At 33.9% G+C, this 16,925-nt stretch overlaps 4 protein-coding genes across 5 annotated transcripts in view; 2 read left to right on the forward strand and 2 right to left on the reverse strand.

Annotated features, from left to right (window-relative positions):
• The window catches only part of LOC120775091 (heat shock protein beta-1), a 33,263-nt gene extending 27,629 nt beyond the window's left edge, over positions 1-5,634 (forward strand). For both annotated transcript variants that reach the window (XM_040105091.1, XM_040105092.1), the window contains 2 exons: positions 1,509-1,604; positions 4,982-5,634. In XM_040105091.1, the coding sequence (XP_039961025.1) occupies positions 1,509-1,604; positions 4,982-5,176 (291 nt within the window). In that variant the 3' untranslated portion in view covers positions 5,177-5,634. The remainder of the gene's footprint in view (positions 1-1,508; positions 1,605-4,981) is intronic.
• Positions 5,635-9,067: 3,433 nt separating this feature from the next.
• LOC120773728 (coiled-coil domain-containing protein 86) lies at positions 9,068-10,423 on the reverse strand. The gene is made up of 3 exons (XM_040102784.1): positions 10,419-10,423; positions 9,681-9,995; positions 9,068-9,613 (listed from the first exon to the last, which is right to left on the reverse strand). The coding sequence occupies exons 1-3, from the start codon at positions 10,421-10,423 to the stop codon at positions 9,322-9,324; spliced, it is 612 nt and encodes a 203-aa protein (XP_039958718.1). The 3' UTR covers positions 9,068-9,321.
• Positions 10,399-12,532, reverse strand: LOC120774043 (solute carrier family 25 member 40-like). Its single transcript, XM_040103343.1, has 5 exons — positions 12,194-12,532; positions 11,970-12,127; positions 11,368-11,871; positions 11,130-11,211; positions 10,399-11,071 (listed from the first exon to the last, which is right to left on the reverse strand). The coding sequence occupies exons 1-5, from the start codon at positions 12,312-12,314 to the stop codon at positions 10,833-10,835; spliced, it is 1,104 nt and encodes a 367-aa protein (XP_039959277.1). The 5' UTR covers positions 12,315-12,532; the 3' UTR covers positions 10,399-10,832.
• Positions 12,533-12,871: 339 nt separating this feature from the next.
• Positions 12,872-15,858, forward strand: LOC120774042 (BTB/POZ domain-containing protein 17). Its single transcript, XM_040103342.1, has 6 exons — positions 12,872-13,210; positions 13,277-13,597; positions 13,664-14,141; positions 14,220-14,423; positions 15,211-15,368; positions 15,440-15,858. Exons 1-6 carry the CDS (start codon positions 13,091-13,093, stop codon positions 15,695-15,697), a joined length of 1,539 nt encoding a protein of 512 aa, XP_039959276.1. The 5' UTR covers positions 12,872-13,090; the 3' UTR covers positions 15,698-15,858.
• The last annotated feature ends 1,067 nt before the right edge of the window (positions 15,859-16,925 follow it).

Here is a 16,925-nt window from a genome sequence, read left to right on the forward strand (position 1 = left end):
TTTAGCCATGTCCGTCTGTCTGTCCGTCTGTCCGTCCGTCTGTCTGTATATATACGAACTAATTTTGCAAACGTCATTTTCTCTTCAAGAAGCTGCTCTATAACATATAGCTGCCATACAAACTGAACGATCGGAATCAAATGCTTGTATGGAAAACTTCCTCATTTAACGATATATCTTCACGAAATTCGGTACGAGTTATTGTTTATAGAAATAATGTAATATACGAAGAAATTGTTCAGATCGGCTTACTATAGCATATAGCTGCCGTACAAACTGAACGATCGGAAAAAAGTTCTTGTATGGAAAACTTTTGCATTTGACGTGGTATCTTCACGAAATTTGACGTGGATTACTGCTTAAGGTACTAATATAATCTCCGCAAAAATACTTCAGATCGGATTACTATAACTTATAGCTTCCGTACAAACTGAACACATAGTAGTTACTAAAACGCATAAAACTGATAGGTTATTGTATGAAGAAAGGTTAGGTTAAGTATGATGGCTGCTCCAATGTTACTGCCATATGCAGCCCTTTGTGCTGCTATTTCAATGGCATATCCGAAAGTGTGAGCTCCCAAGTGTTTAAGCCTTGATCTCGCAAATGCGGAACAATCAAAAAGTAAGTGATGAGAAGATTTCACTTCATTTTCTTCCATACAGTTTTCGCAGCTGACGTTGGGTTCTCAACCCAGTAGCATGGACGCTGATAGGGCAATTGCCTGTTAGAACCCCATAGGGACATACAGTGACTAACGTTCGATAAAAAAATTGTACAGGGTTTTAGACGGCAAAAATTAGGTTTTTTAACAGATCAAAAAACTGGTAAGTCATAATTAAACAACAATACCAATATTAACAATACAAAAAGGTATCAGCTTTAGCGACTAAGGCCATCAGCCTAAAAGACAGCATAAGCAAAAATTTTGAATGAATATAGTTTAAATTCGCTAAGAAAAGCACGAAAAAACAAACCAGTGGCTAAAGTATAGATATTTTATGTATTGCTTTTATTTTTTTGACTTTCTAGAAAGAATCTGTTTTCACCCATCCCACCAATGCTAAATGTAGAAAATGTGTTTTTTCGCCAATAATGAAATGAAAGCTACAACTAGGGATATTACTATATAATATTCTAATAGATAAATAACGACAAAAAAAATCACAAAAGTAACCATTTAAATTTATTTATTTTTTTTTAATCATAAGTACGAACATAACCTAAAAAAACTTTTTTTTTAATAATTTTTGTATAGCATACAACTTTTCTTAGCTTATTATGTAGTTACAAACCGCGCATTAGAATAAAAAAAAAATATATTTTTAATTTTTAACGCATTCGAAAATTTCTTTAGCGCTAATATGAAGCTCTGCTCTTCTCCCACTCATGCAGTATGTGTGCTTATAACTAAGTCAGCAACTTTTACATGAAAACCAAATAAATATTTATTTATTTAAAATGTATTTATCTAAATCGTATTTTGTGCTTTGTTTTTGTTTTCGTAGGATGATGGCGATAGCAAAGTGTTGAGGTTGCGTTTCGATGTAAACCAATACGCCCCCGAAGAAATCGTTGTCAAGACTGTGGATCAGAAATTGATGGTAAGTCACATTGAAAAAGCAGCCAAAATCAACAAACAATACAAAAAAACACCTACACACACACAGACCGAACATTTTAGTGACATAAAAAGATAATGAACATATATATTGTATGTGGCTGCAACAACAATAAAGAATGATAATAAATTTACACAAATGGCGCATAGCAAACGCTTAGGTGATGAGTTGTTGACGCTTAAAAAAACAAGCAAAAAATTAAAATAACAAATTTAAAAATAAAATATAAAAAAATAAATAAAAATAAAAATAAAATTAATAAAAAATAATTTAAAAAATTCAAAATAAAAATAAAATAAATAACTTAAAAACAAAAATATATTAAAAAGAAATTACAAAAAAAAGTCAAAATTTTTAATAGAAACTATTGTGGTATTTTCGAAAATTTTTCGCATTTTTTAAAATAAAAGATAAAAAAAGTAAAAAATAAATAAATAACAAAAATGCAAAAACAAAAATCGAATACGAATATTCAATTTTTTTATTTTTAAGAAATATGTATGATAAACTTTTCAAAAAAAGTAAAAAATTAAAATAAAAAATATTTTGTGGTATTTTCGAATATTTTTCGCATTTTTTAAAATATTTGATTTTTGTTTTTGCATTTTCATTTTTTGTTATTTACTTTTCTTTTACTTTTTTATCTTTTATTCTAGAAAATGCGAAATATATTCGAAAATACGACAAAATATTTTTTATTTTAATTTTTTACTTTTTTTGTACTATTTTCAAATTTTTTTCGCATTTTTCTACATTTTTAACGCTTTCATCAAAGCCTTGCCACTGACAGTTCGTCAAAAACATATTTTTTATATGTATGTATGTATGTGTGCATTCACATCTGCTTTTTTCATCTCCACTTTACCTATCTTTAAGCTACATACATACACATACACATCCATGCTGGTACTAATTTCTAGCAAATCCCATATGTTTTTCAATATTTTCCTCTAGCTTGCTGACTGTAGCCTCATTCAAATGCCTGTGTTCGAGAATATATTTTTGGAAAATGACTCATGGCCATGTCGCCGTTATGTCGAAACCAAATACATATATACAAACGTCGATTTTTCTTGTTTCAAATAAGCCAGCCGATCAGTGGCGGCAACAGCATACTATCGCTAGGCATTTTCTAATTTTCAAGATTTTTCTCGAATTATTTGAAATTTATTTGTGTACCCAAACCATTGGATCCTCTTCTCATGACGGCATTTTTCGCTTTAGTTTGTTGTTTATTGTCTGTTTTTCTTGATTTTTATTTTATTATTATTTTTTTTTTGGATTTGCAAATTTTCTGTCTTTTCTGCTTGCATATTTTGTTTTAAATACTTATATACATATGTATGTATGTATGGACATGTGTATACCATACACCCATGTATATATGTATATGCAGATATCGACTTGAGCACCTATAATCTGCTAATGGCCAGCGGTAGCCATTAGGCAACAGCATTTCACACCTCAATTGCTGCGTAAAGGAATAAAAGCAAAAACTTTGAAAATAACAAAGTCCCGGTTTTTGCATGTCATCACAGAAATTCATTTTACGGTTACGTATGTACAGTCAGATATACATAAATATACATATGTATATGCAAGTGTCTGTATGTATGCGTTTCATGCTGTGCACAAATGATATTTCACAGGAGTTTATCTGTAAAATTAAGCTAATAAAATACGGTATTTAAACACATACAATTTTAGCGAATATTTACATTTAGCAAATTCGATTAATTTGTGTGTATACATCAATGTGTATGAACTTATGTATCAGAGAGATTTCTGTGAACTTATTGCCCATCATAATTTTTTATACACAATTAACATATGTACAAATACATATCTACCTTTTTTACACGTATACATATGTATGTGTCTGAATATTTTTAATTTTTTTGATAAGTTTAAAAAACAAAAGCTTTAATGAGAAATATATTAGGGTAGGAATAAGAAAAGAAACAACTATAAGGCCTCTTTAAACATCTGATAATCTAACCGGTCAACGGTCACTTTATATGACAGCTATATGCCAAGCGGTTCAACCTCAACAATATTTTCAGAGATTGCACCGTTATGTTAGACAAGAATCTGTGCCGAATTTTGTGAAGATATCTCATTAAATAAAAATTTTTTTTTTTTATTTTAGCAAACATTGTAAAAGCTAACATAATAAAAATATAATATCAAATAAACACATAGATGATAATAATGATAATAACAATAATAGTAATAGTAGTGATAATATGATGATAATATTCTTTTTTTTGTAATTCTGAAAATCTTAGAAAAACTATTTTTTAAATTTTATTCCCAATACCGGAATGAAAACGAAAAAAAAACTAATCACAAATACTAAAATGAAAAATATTAAAAAAAATTAAAATAAACTTATTAAAAATTAAACGGATAAATTCTTACATAATTTAAATTTTTTCTTGTTTACGTACTTCGTGATTCACCATTTTGGTTATTTTTCAAAAATAAAACTTGTTTTTAAAAGCAATAATATATTATTTACCTGATTTTGTCTTATTTATTTTTAATTGCTTTTAATTATACTATTCCAGTTAAATTTATGTAAATATTTCCTTTTTATACCTTTTCATTCGAGTTTTATTAAAATGAAAAATAATTTTTTATTTGTCACTCCAATTTTTAAATAAAATTAGAGAAAATATTTTAAGCCAAGATTTTTTATTATTAAAATGAAAAAATAAATTTCAGTTTTTAATCGACAACATCTTGGACTAAAAATTTAATTTACAAAATTTTCTGAAGACAAAAAAAATCTTATAATTTTAAATTTACCCGGCAATCAAAAAATTTCCTTGCTAAACGCCTAAAAACACACATTCGCATTTAAGAACATTTTTTTTTGTTGTTATTGCATTTGCTAAAACGCCTCTTCGTGCACTAAAAAGAAGTAACGGCAAATTTTATGATGCTGTGACGACGCTCCACTTCATTAAATCATGGCAAAAGTGAGTGTTGAAATTCTGCTTGTTAAAACTTATGAAGGCGAAAAGCAATATACACACATACAAACATACATACATACATACATGCAACCACAGACTGCACAGACAAACCGCGCACTTTAGATTCAAGTGAATCATATGCCATAAATGTGGTCGGACACCGGCCCACACGCTGTCAAGCAGAGAGACAGATAAAATACAACCTCTGCAAAAGATCGCGAACGAACATAGTAGAAGACATACTAGAGACACATTTACAAAACAAAACAAAAACAATTAAACGGCCAATATGCCACTTCTAATGCTGCTACTTTCACTCAAGACTTTTTATACAAATTTTTATTAAAATGTTTCCTTTTTATTTCTTACTTCGCACAGGTGCACGCCAAACACGAAGAGAAATCGGACACAAAGAGCGTCTACAGGGAGTACAACCGTGAGTTCCTCTTGCCAAAGGGCGTCAATCCCGAGTCCATACGCTCGTCGCTCAGCAAGGATGGCGTCTTGACCGTGGAAGCGCCACTGCCCGCCATCACCGCCGGCGAAACCATGATTCCCATTGCACATAAGTAAATTAATCCAATAACAACAGCAACAACAACGAAATTATTAGCAGCAACTGCCGCCAGCAAGCAAACAAGAACAATAACAACAACAAATAGCAGCAAAGCGGATGCAACAGTTGTCAATTAGCGGTCCGAATGTGAAACTTAAATGCAACAACAACAGCAACAGCAAAATTGCTGCAACAAATTATTCTTTTTGGACATTAATTTTAACTACTTAAAAGAAAGAAGAAGAAAAAAACAATTTTAATTAATTACCTTATAATTAATTATTTTCGCTAATTTTTTACGTTATTTTGACTTTGTTTATTGGATTCTGCGCAAGTGTGCGGGAATTCGCAAAAATTTATATTGAAGATCTTATATAATGTATTAAAACGGATGTTGGAAAGGAAAAAATGAAGTGAAAAACCAAACATTTTTTTGTATTTAAATTGATATTAAATTACACTATGAAACAAAATATGTTTATTGAGTTTTCTTTTGTTGATTTTTCTTTTGCTGAGTTTTTTTTATTTATTTATAAGGACACCCCTCCGATTTGTTTCAAAATTTATGCAGACATTGGACAATTAAATTAAAAAAAAAAACAAAAAAGTGAAAAATTGAATTTTTTTTTCCAAACAAAAAATCAAAATAAGTAAAAATTTCAAATAAAAAAGGCGAAAATTTGAAAAAAATTACAAAATTTAACTAAAAGTACTCAAATAAATCAAAAAAAAAAATAAAATTAATTATAAAAAAAAATTAAAATATAAAAAATCGTTGCAGACACTCATGAACCTTTGATAACTTGCTTTTTTAAAATAGTATTAAAAAAATTTAAAAAAAATATTAAAAAAACTTGAAAATTCGGAAAAAACTACAAATTGAATTAAAATCTCTAAATAAATAAAAAAAAGCAGAATTAATTACAAACAATTTTTGCAAACATCCATGAACCTTTAATAATTTTTTCAAAAATAATATTAGAAGAAATAATTTTCAAAAATAATATTAAAAAAAAATATATTTTTCAAAAAAATTTAAAATACATATTTAATTTTTATACAAATAACCCCAACGGATTCAACACAGGCATTCGTATATATTATTTTTGATTTAAATAATAAAAAATGTCCCACTTTTTTGATTACCGCCCAAAAAAGACATAAGCTTTAAGATGGTTTTTTAGTTCTGATTAAAAAAAGTTTTTTTTTTACCAAAAGTCTTGGTTAAAAAAACCAGAACTTAACTGACAGATGGCTGCTATCCAAACATTTTTATTTAAAATAATTTAAAAAAACGTGTCCTCTTTTTTGATTACTGTCCCAAAAAAGTCATTAGACGCCTTAAGTACCAGATTTTCAATGTCTGGTTAGCAGTCATCAGTCAGTTAAGTTCTGATTAGGAAAAGATTTTTTTTTACTGTAGAAAAGACTCTTGGTTAAGCTGCTAACGAAACACTGAGAAAACGGCCTTAAATCTCCTAATAAAATCTTCTAGATAACCTCTGCGTAAATTTGGTTGCAAATCGGAGGTTTAACCTAATCGGAAGTATAACCGAAAATTGTTTGAATTTACTTTGGTTTACTTGAGTTACGGTTTATTATGGTTTCTTTCATATCATTTCCCTCTTCATTTTTCGTTCTTCAAATGCATGCGCTATAATTTCCGCGTATTTGGCGGTTATGTGTATAAGTGATGTTGCCGAATCCGTATTAACGGATAAATACTACTATCTCCACCAAACAAAAGTGCTTTATTTAATCCACTGCAAATAATAAATATTACAATAAATGAGAGAAATATTTTAAATACTGTATTAAAATTAGCATTAAATGAAGCAAAACAAAAAGAAATACTATCCTATAGCAAAAATAAATGTGAAATAAACTTCAACAGTGTGTTCGTTAAGAAAAGTTTGTTTATTCTAAAATCACCATTATCCAACAGTTTTGAATTATGGGTTCACTTGCACTTTTTTGAGCAGAAATTTAATTTCATAAATAAATTTTAATTTCCCTTGTTCTCATAACCGATCGCAATAAGAACCACCGAAAAAAGGTGTCAGGCTGTGAGCAAGATTTTTCTGCTTCAAAATATTTTTAAAATAAAAAGTAATAATAATTATTATTATTTTTGAAGACAGGTAATGCTACCTTCGATCATTTCCTGACAAATAGGTATATAAACGATCGCCCGTTTCGGAGAAATTAAAAAAAATTCTTACAAAAACGCAAATTTCTCCCAAACTCCTCCGAATCGCGGTCTGTTCTGGATAGGAGGAGTTTAATTCCAAGTACGGCATTTACTGAAAGGGTGTTGATGGCTCCACTGTAAAGGGCGGTCAATGCTTTGCGGAAGTGATTTGCGTCCGAAGTCTGGTCGGCGTATGGTCTTGATGTTAATAGGAGGCGGTTCTGCTCCAAGCAGGTGACTGCAAGGATGGTTTCTGCGAAAGCACACCAACAGGAACTGCTTGGAGAGGGAGCATAAAGGCTCTGCAGGTATTCAATAGGAGACATCAAGAGGCATCCTGTCGTGATCCGAAGTGCAGTATTCTGACAGGTCTGGTGCTTCCTCGTCTGCGTTTCATTGCATCTAGGCGACCATAATGGTGCGGCGTAGTTTAGGACCGGCCGGCCGATTGCCTTGCAAGTTGGCAACAACGTTTCTTTGTCCTTTCCCCATGTGCTGCCGGCTACCGACTTAAGGATTTTATTGCGGCGTTAAATTCCGTGCAGAGAGGAAGCGAAAAAGGTCACAGTTTCCATATCAGCCGGTTCTACGCACTTGAATTCACCTGGAATTTATCCGGCCAAGGGTTGTTGCTTCGGAGATCTAACCCGGTTTAGATCGGCAAGTCTTAATTTAAGCTTGTCGTCACTGGAGCAATGCCTTACAGCCAGATTGCTCCGTATCCTCCTGACTCGTGCTGGCATTTAGCCCAACCCGATCCTGGAGGACTATTTCTGCTGTGTTTGCGCCAAAAGGCTCCATCTAAACTCCAGCTCGGTCAAGTGTAATACATGCAATGGATGGAGCCATCTTAAGATACACAAGTTATGTGACTCCATGTTGTCAACGCACTACTGCACCTAGTTCGCGCACTACACCGCCACTCCACCCAAGTGGCCAACAGAGGACCTCCACGGCCCATTAGAGCTCAAATAGCCAACATGACTCCCATTCTGATGTGATCACCCACGGACACCCGCGACAAACCTCCTCTCTCAGTCGCTGCACATCGCCTTCTATCGCAATATTAGGATACTTCATAAAATCACATTGTTCCTTTTCAAACTTGATCCCAACAAATTCAACTTTTCCAGCATCATTCTCCATTGCATAACGTTAATATAAGTTTGTAAAATAATCTTCTCCCTTTGATCAACAAACGATTCGTTTCTTGGGTCACCGTTTAGAAGATTTCGCTGAACATATAATTTTTTATTACAGTGTAGGTTTTGAAGTCTCTAAAACAACAATATAATATAATTAATTTACCGGGTTGCCATTTCAAAATGTCTGGCATCCTCTTTGGCATATTTATTATATACATGTTGATATAGCTGTAAAAACAGGGGAATCCCCTATTTGTTTTGTTATCAATGCTTAATACAATTGCTTTTTCTGATAATTGAATAATTGAGTATTATATAGTTTATCAATATTACAATTTAGCGATAGTGCAGGTTTTAATTACAAAGAGCCGCAATTGTTGCAAAAGTTCTTCAAGAGACCACATACAACATTAAATCAAGAAAGTGAAAAAGATGCTGTTAAGTTAGTTCAAAATAGTTAGTTTTCAATAGCGGCAGTAAGTAATAAATACTTTAGAGAACTTTGTTTTTAGATATTCAACGAAAACATCAATCGCTTCGTGGCTTTTCGTTAACGAAATAAAAAAATTCAATTTAATTTTCTTATTGCAGATTTTTTTTTTTATTAACAATCTACACTGAATGTCCAAAGCCAGCAGAGTTTAAATAATGAAGTATTCTTCAGAATTTAATAATTTCATATAAGTATTTCGTTTTCAGTATACATAATTTTGTAATTTTCTTTTTACAAAAATATACATGAGTATAGCAACTACAAAACTTAATCTACCCTCCCGCTTTGAGCCGCGTACTAGGTTACCCTCCAGGATACTTTCCACAAGCTCAACTACACCACTTTTACTTGACTAACATCGCGTTTCTCAATCATACGCATTTGCTTCTTCTTCAAACGTTTCAATTTAGATGGATTCTTTATTATCTGCACCACTTCAGCTCGCCGCTCATTGGCCAACCGGCGTTCAGCATTTTCCACACGTCTTTGATTCTTTTGTACGGCCGCTTCCTTGCGTTGCTCTTTTATATCCTTGGACAACTCCTTTATGTGTCGCAGTTCATTACGCAGCTCCTGTTTCTTCTCGAATGATAAGCGCTTTGTAGTCTTCTTAATTGTTGTGAACCTGTGGTAACGGATTTATTTGCGATAATTTTATTTCCGCAATGTGCAAATTACGCCCGAAAACTTACTTTTGCTTTGGTGTTTTCCATGGACGTCCAGACTTGGGTAAGCCGCGTATGGGATTATTTTCAACGGATTTCTTTTTTGTTGGCTTCTTCGTCGACGGTTGTTTCTTGGTTTTTGATGTCTTAGAAGCGGGTTCATTTGTAGCAACATTTTCACTGGTTTCTTTAATTTCTATATTTGTGTCCGTCTTTTCTTCGATTTTTTCCGTCGTCACTTCTTTATTTTCCTCGGTCATGTTGCTAATTTGAAACTTAAATTTTTTAAATAAACTAAATGCAGCCACACGTGTTATTATTTTTATATCAACTTTGGCAGTTCTTCATTCCACTCTGACAGTAAAATTATGATCCACAAAACGTTTAGGGTTGCATTTTTTTGTTCTTGACAAGAAACCGATTGTAAACTTATTTTAAAATATCGACACAGTAAATTTATCGAAAATAATTTATTAAAAAATAATCATCACTTCAAAATTAGTTTTTTAATTTTTGAAGTGTCAGTTATATACACTTTTACATGCACTGTAAAGTTAGTTTACAATTCACTCGCTTTCACACATAAACTTTTCAATTTTGAAATCTGATGAGTTCTATATCCGTTCCCACGAGAGTCGGTTCTACGTAACCGCAACGCTCCCGGATTTTTTATCCGGCCAAGGACTGTCAACTCGGCAAAATACTGCTGCTACAACCACAGAAATTTTATATTTGGGCTCAGGAATTATGAATTTATTGCTTTACGCCATAAAAGCATATTTATTCACATACGAATGAACATTACATTTGTTTCTGCACATATACATATTATAAAAATTAACATATGTATGCATATTCTTTGAACTCATTCGATTCAAATTAGGTATATACAAAGTTAATTAGGTAATTTGTGCTAACTACCATTATAACGGTTGGCGTTATTATTGTGGTTAAGAACAACAAAAGTGCCAAATTTTACGAACTATACAAAAAATATTAAAAGGTACAAATGACTATATCAAACCATATATTACATTTACACTTCATTACTATGCCACCCACTCCTGTGAATTCTTTTCACGAAGACTAAACTAGTAATTATTCAACGTTTACGTTGGAAGTAATTTATGTTTAGTTTTGCAGAAACTTAAGTATAGTATCACAAAGTCTCAATAACTCTCAAGCATCATTCTGTTTTTGGTTTGACATTAACAAGGCCTCATTGTGCTTCTCCACATTGTAGTGATAAAAGAATGCTTTACTGTATTCAAAAGTTGAAATCATTATGGCACAAGCTGGCGCCACTTTCAACAAACGCGGCCATAGACCCGCAAATAAACCTTTTAGTCCATTTAAGCGATAAATTGACCACAGCCGCTCTCTTACTTTCATATTGGATACATTACTAGCTGGTTTGTCTAAACAATTTGGAAAGGAGTCAATACTGTTAAATAAATGTTAAATATATTTTCTTACCTGTGAAAAGAACCTTTTCGCCAAATTCAATTTGTTCATGTGTTTTCACAACATCGAATGGTGTTGTAATGGTTGCTGCCAACTACAATAATTTTTTTGCAAACAAAATGACAAAAAAAAATAAGATAAGATATCTTTGCTTTTTCGTTATCAAGAACTAATACTGAACTTGTTAATTGTGATATCAAATTATTCAATATTTATATTATTAGAAATAATACCACTATGCTTAACGTACCGAGCCAGATATAGCACCTGCCATAAAGCTAAAACCAAATGTTGGCTCCTGAACACCGAACATACTTTTAATATTCTCATAGCAAGTCCAGTATATGCCAGAGAAGGGCACGTCACGCAGAATTGTTGGTGGTAGACCACGAAACAAGCCGAAGAAACCCTGCGTTTTGATAACCACACGCACAGTGGAGACAATTTCGCCATAGCTCATTTTTTGTGACTGCATTTTTGTGCGAATCAGCTCTAATGGACTAACAAAGGTGACCGCACAAACACGCGCCGACACACCACTGAGCATTGGTATATGGAAGGGTATCTCTCGACCGCGTGGCGAGCCCTTCACCTCAGCTAAATATTTGTAGTGAAATTCAAGCGCATGTTGTTTGAACTGTTCATAAGCGACGAAATATACAATTGTTGATGGCAGCGCTGACACAAGTGTGGGACTCAGACCAGACCACAGCGATCCAACACCTTCGTGTCGTGTAATTTTAACAAACGCATCCTATACGGAAAAACATAATTATGTTAATTATAGCTATTATAAATGCATTCAATTGTATGTATGTGTGTATGTGAGTTCAATGAAATCGTTTTACATACAATTGTGCCATTCAAACGTTTTTCCGGTTTAAGATTACTGGGCATATTCGGATCGCATGGACATATGTGATCCATTAGGCCATTGCAATATAGGAAACATTTATTTGTAGCGGTCTGTTGGGCTTGCAGGCGCGTTTTGACAACGTCTAATGGCGTCACTGCAAAAGTTATAAAATATTAGAAAACACCTTATCTGTGTATAAATAAACAATATGAATACTTACTAAAACATGCTGTAATAAGTGCACCTGTGCAGGCAGAGACTACCTGCTGTAAAGGTCGTATGCGAAATTTGGGGTCTTCCAATAGGAGATTTGTTCTTTTATGCACCACTTCCGACTTCATATTCAAATTCACGCGCACGTTGACTTAACACAATTGGAGGGCACTGACAAACCGGCGCATAAAATTGAAATTATGATGAAATACAAATGTTAAAATAGCCGCTGTCAGTTGCGATAATTAGTGTGCGCGACACTATAATTGTATTTCAGTGTTTTATTTGCTATCCATATAGTTTTTCAACAGATTCGTAAAAAAACAAAAGTTAGCTCGCAAATTTTGAGGAAAAATACCTCAATTCATTTTGACACATTTACTTCAAAGAAATTTGATGATAAGAAATATTCTAATTGGTAGGGATGCATTGCACAAAAATAGTGTGGAGTTTCAACCATAATTAATACTATTTTTAAGAGAGGCTTTATGTTATAGCAAAATGTCAATTAAGCTTTAATTATTATTAAGCAAAACTATTGAAAATAAATTATAATGAATTTGTTATATTTTCATTGTATTTATATATTTTTTCTCTTAAAATGTTTTACATTTCTACTACAGAATTCCAATAGGAATATCTCGAACATGGCAGCACTTATTGTATTTTGTTTTGTTTTCATTAGCTCTTCCTTCGTTCACAATTTCTTTTGTATATTGAATGATAAATTGAAAGAAGTGTTGTTACAAAATTACTCGAATGCAACAAAATTTATTTATATAGATAAAAATCTATTTTCAAAAAACAAATAAACATTTAAAAGGTGTGTGTCGCTTTGGCTGAAACGTTTGCTCGTTTCGTGAATGCGCCTGAGGAAGCACACAATTCTTGATTTGACACCAACATGATGGACGATTCTGTAGATTTTGGTGGTGATGGAGACAAAAATAGCAAAGACAATAAGCGAAACACAACAACAACAAAAATGGAGGAAGGCGAGGAGCATAGCCAGGATTCAAGTGTTGTATGTTTAAGTGATAACGAAACACTCAACTTTTTTTTTAATTGATTTGTTTTTCTGTAACTATAGATGAACAACTCGCAAAGTGTCTTGGAAAAGATAGCGAATTTATATGCCGAACAATTGATGTCCGACATAATTTTGGTTGTGGGCAATGAGCAATATCCCGCACATCGTGTTATACTCTGCGCCAGTAGTGAAGTGTTTCAGGTGATGCTGATGAATCCTCAATGGAATGAGTGTCGCAAGCACGTTATCGAGTTGGTTGAGGAACCCTGTTGTACGGCTGTTTTTCCACAGTTCTTAAAATACTTGTATGTTGGCCAAATAAAAATTTCGCTACAGACGGTGATGCCAATGCTGGCTTTAGCAGACAAATACAATGTCAAGGTGAGTAACAGGAGTGAGTATGCATTGTATGTGTCAGTCACAACTTACACCAATCATATTTTACAGGACCTTGTAGAGCTTTGTGTTGATTACATGATGAAGCACATCGCTAAGGCAGCCACACAAGGTTACCTCGTCTCTTGGCTGCAGTACACAATTGCTTTTAGTCCCTACCATAAGGAACTCACCGAAACATTAAAGCGATTTTTGAAATGGAATTTAGAAATGGTGAGCGAATCAAAAGACTTTGTAGAATTGGATGCGGCAATAATGGTGCTGCTGCTGCAGCAGAACGACATTGTGGTCACCAGCGAGTACCAGCTGTTTGGCATTTTGCAACGTTGGCTTTTGCACCGCAAAGAAGTCTACGACAATGATGAGACCTTGACGCTGGAAGAGAAAAATGCCGCATTCTTGCAGTTGGTCGAGCAGACGGTGGTGCATATACGATTTGCAATGATGACACCGCGTGAATTGGCGCATTTGCTACTCTTTCCACTGCTAGAGTACCACAAAGAATATATTGTGCAACGCATGGCAATAGGCGAGTGATGTTGTTATTTACATTATACCCACGTTACAGTTATATTTTATTGAAGTGTTTTGTTCTGCGTATTTCTAGGTATGAGCTATCAGTCGGGACAGGAAGACCGCGTACGTGAGGTACGTTATTCACCTGAGGGCATGCTGCAATTTACACCGCGCCTGTATTCCAATGACACTTGGAGCGTGAGCATACATGTGAAGGAGTTCGATCAAATCGAAAAATATACAAATTACGTGACGTGCTTCTTTTCGCAACGCAACATAGCCGAAACTGAAGATGGTGTGTATTTATGGGTCCTTATTTAATTTTTATACCCTGAGCAGAGTAGGCCCAATAAAATAATAATATAAATATTCACCATGTTAAGCTGAGTCGATTTAGCCGTGTCCGCTGTTGTTGCTGTAGCGGCAGAATTGACAGTCCTTGACCGGATAAAAAATCCCCGAGCCCGTTCCGGTTACGTAGGGCCGACTGTCATGGGAGCGGGTTCGTTGTTGTTGTAGCGGCAGAATTCTGCCGGGTTGACAGTCCTTGATTGGACAGAAAATCAGGGTATTTTTCGGTCCGTCGGTCTACCTGTATATAAGCAAACTAGGCCGTTAGTTTTTGAGATATCGATATGAAATTTTGCACACATCTCTTTCTCCCCAAGAAGTTACTCATTTGTCGGAACCGCGGACATTGGACCACTACAGCATATAGCTGCCATACAAACTGACTGGTCAAAATAAAGTACTTGTATAGAGACCTCTATCATTTGACGAGAAATGTTCACGAAATTCGACATGGATTATTGTCCAAGGCAGCTCCATAATCTCCGAACATATTTCTTAGATTGGACCATAATAACATATAGCTGCCATACAAACTGACCGATATTGCTCAATTCCTCAAAATACTTCAGGGATGCTTTCTGTCTCAACAGTAGCCATAACCGATCAAAATCAAGATAAATATCATTTTAATAAACTTTTATGCTATAGGAAAGGCACCTATAAAGTGTATTACAACAGCCGAAGTTATCTTTTTTCTTGTTTAAGCTACTTCTGTCTTGTATTTGTTTCAGATCATACAATAACTTGGGAGATTGAATTCTTTCCGCGCGGTGTCAAATACAACAAAGCGAAAATTATCTGGGGTGAAGATGTACCAGAGTTTTCGCTGAAAACTGTGCGCCTGCGCGTCACCTGCAAATATCCACAGCTCGACGAGGAGCGTTTCAAGGTAATATCGCCTACACATGCAAACCTAAAGTAACAATACTAATATTCTGCTGCTCTTTTCTACACCTTTAGGTCGCCGTACTGATCACTGGCGTACAAAATAAAATCGATCATATTCTCACCGTACACGAACGCACCGAGTATTTTTCGAATAAGGTGCGCGTGCTGAATGTGGACAACCTAATACCCTACGACGAGTTGGCGTTGTCTTCCATTAAGCTCAGTCCCCATCTAATTGGTGCCGAGCGCAATAATTTGTCAATACAAGTGATTATAGCGCCCATGGGTCCTTACACGTGCCGTGATGCGCCGCCATTTGATTTTAAGTGAAATGCAAAGCACTTTAGTTATAAGAATGTAAACACCGTTGTGTGCGCTGTGTGTGACTATGCTGTATAAACATACATATATTATATTATAGGTTAGTTGGTTTAGTTGAACGTAATTAAAATTGGAAATATGTATTTACTATATTTGAAAAAACAAAAAAAGTAATTATGTTTGTTTTGCTCTTTCATTTAACGCGAGCATTAAACGTTTTTGTATATTTTTTGCGTCATTGGATGAGCTAAGCAACAATAAAAATTGAAAACAGCTGTGTAAATTGTGGAAAAGGTTGTCTAATCCAATAAACAATATTTGCACTGTTCTCCTCCTTTTATGCAATTCAGCTATGTGTGGTCAGGGTTTAACGCTCTCAAGCTTTAGCTTTATACGAATGTTTTTTCTAATTTACCGTTTGTTTTATAGTCATTTTGTTTTTATTTTGTCGGAAGCTGAATTCAAACAGCCTGTGCAAACGTATTGATTGTTAGTCAGTTGACTTTGCTGTTCAGTTTCAATAGAAAATAGTGAGGCATAGGTCTAGGTACCAGTCAAACAAATTCAGCTAAAACAATATAAACCGTTAATTTCTCCGATGCTACCGTATAATACCCTTCACAAAAAAAATAGAAAAAAAAAAGTTTTCCATACGAGAACTTGATTTTGGTCCATCAGTTTGTATGGCTGCTATAGGTTATAGAGGTTCGATCTGAACAATTTGTTCAGAGACTGTAGCGTTGCTTTAGGCAATAAATTGTGCCAAATTTCGTAAATGGTCCATAGAAGAACTCGATTTTGATCGTTCAGTTTATATCACAGATACATATACATATGCTGTAGTGGCCCGATGATTACGATTCCGACAAATAAGTAGCTTCTAGGAGTGAAAAAGATGTGTGTCAAAAACTGAGAGCCGATTTCGGGTATATAGAGGCCGACTGACGAGCATGGCTAAATTTCAATAGCGACGCTACAAAAGTAGATCGATAGGGACAGCAAACGACGCCATCTTTTTTCCGCTCTTTTGATATTTCCCTTTAGTAAAGTTTGCCATTTCATCATCGAAAGTTATACAATCCAAAAACCAATCGAAATTATTAAAATTTAGTAGCGAAATTCGGAGTCAGTGGGCTCAATTTTAAGAGCGATACGTCGAATTTATGGTCGTCATAATCGTCCTGTCAGATCGACAATTGAGCGTTTAGTGGACTAATTTTAATCCACAGGCCAGTAC

The sequence above is a fragment of the Bactrocera tryoni genome, chromosome 4 (genome assembly GCF_016617805.1).
Source record: "Bactrocera tryoni isolate S06 chromosome 4, CSIRO_BtryS06_freeze2, whole genome shotgun sequence".
Classification (NCBI taxonomy): Eukaryota; Metazoa; Arthropoda; class Insecta; order Diptera; family Tephritidae; genus Bactrocera; species Bactrocera tryoni.

Bases quoted from the DNA above. Each gene is read 5' to 3' on its own strand.
- LOC120773728 (XM_040102784.1), bottom strand. The intron at 9,614-9,680 runs GTAAGTTTTCGG...CCGTTACCACAG, and splicing joins TGGAAAACACCAAAGCAAAA to GTTCACAACAATTAAGAAGA.
- LOC120774043 (XM_040103343.1), bottom strand. From the start codon at position 12,314: ATGAAGTCGGAAGTGGTGCATAAAAGAACAAATCTCCTATTGGAAGAC. The intron at 12,128-12,193 runs GTAAGTATTCAT...TAACTTTTGCAG, and splicing joins ACTTATTACAGCATGTTTTA to TGACGCCATTAGACGTTGTC. The intron at 11,872-11,969 runs GTATGTAAAACG...TTTTCCGTATAG, and splicing joins AACGTTTGAATGGCACAATT to GATGCGTTTGTTAAAATTAC.
- LOC120774042 (XM_040103342.1), top strand. From the start codon at position 13,091: ATGATGGACGATTCTGTAGATTTTGGTGGTGATGGAGACAAAAATAGC. The intron at 13,211-13,276 runs GTATGTTTAAGT...CTGTAACTATAG, and splicing joins ATAGCCAGGATTCAAGTGTT to ATGAACAACTCGCAAAGTGT. The intron at 15,369-15,439 runs GTAATATCGCCT...CTACACCTTTAG, and splicing joins TCGACGAGGAGCGTTTCAAG to GTCGCCGTACTGATCACTGG.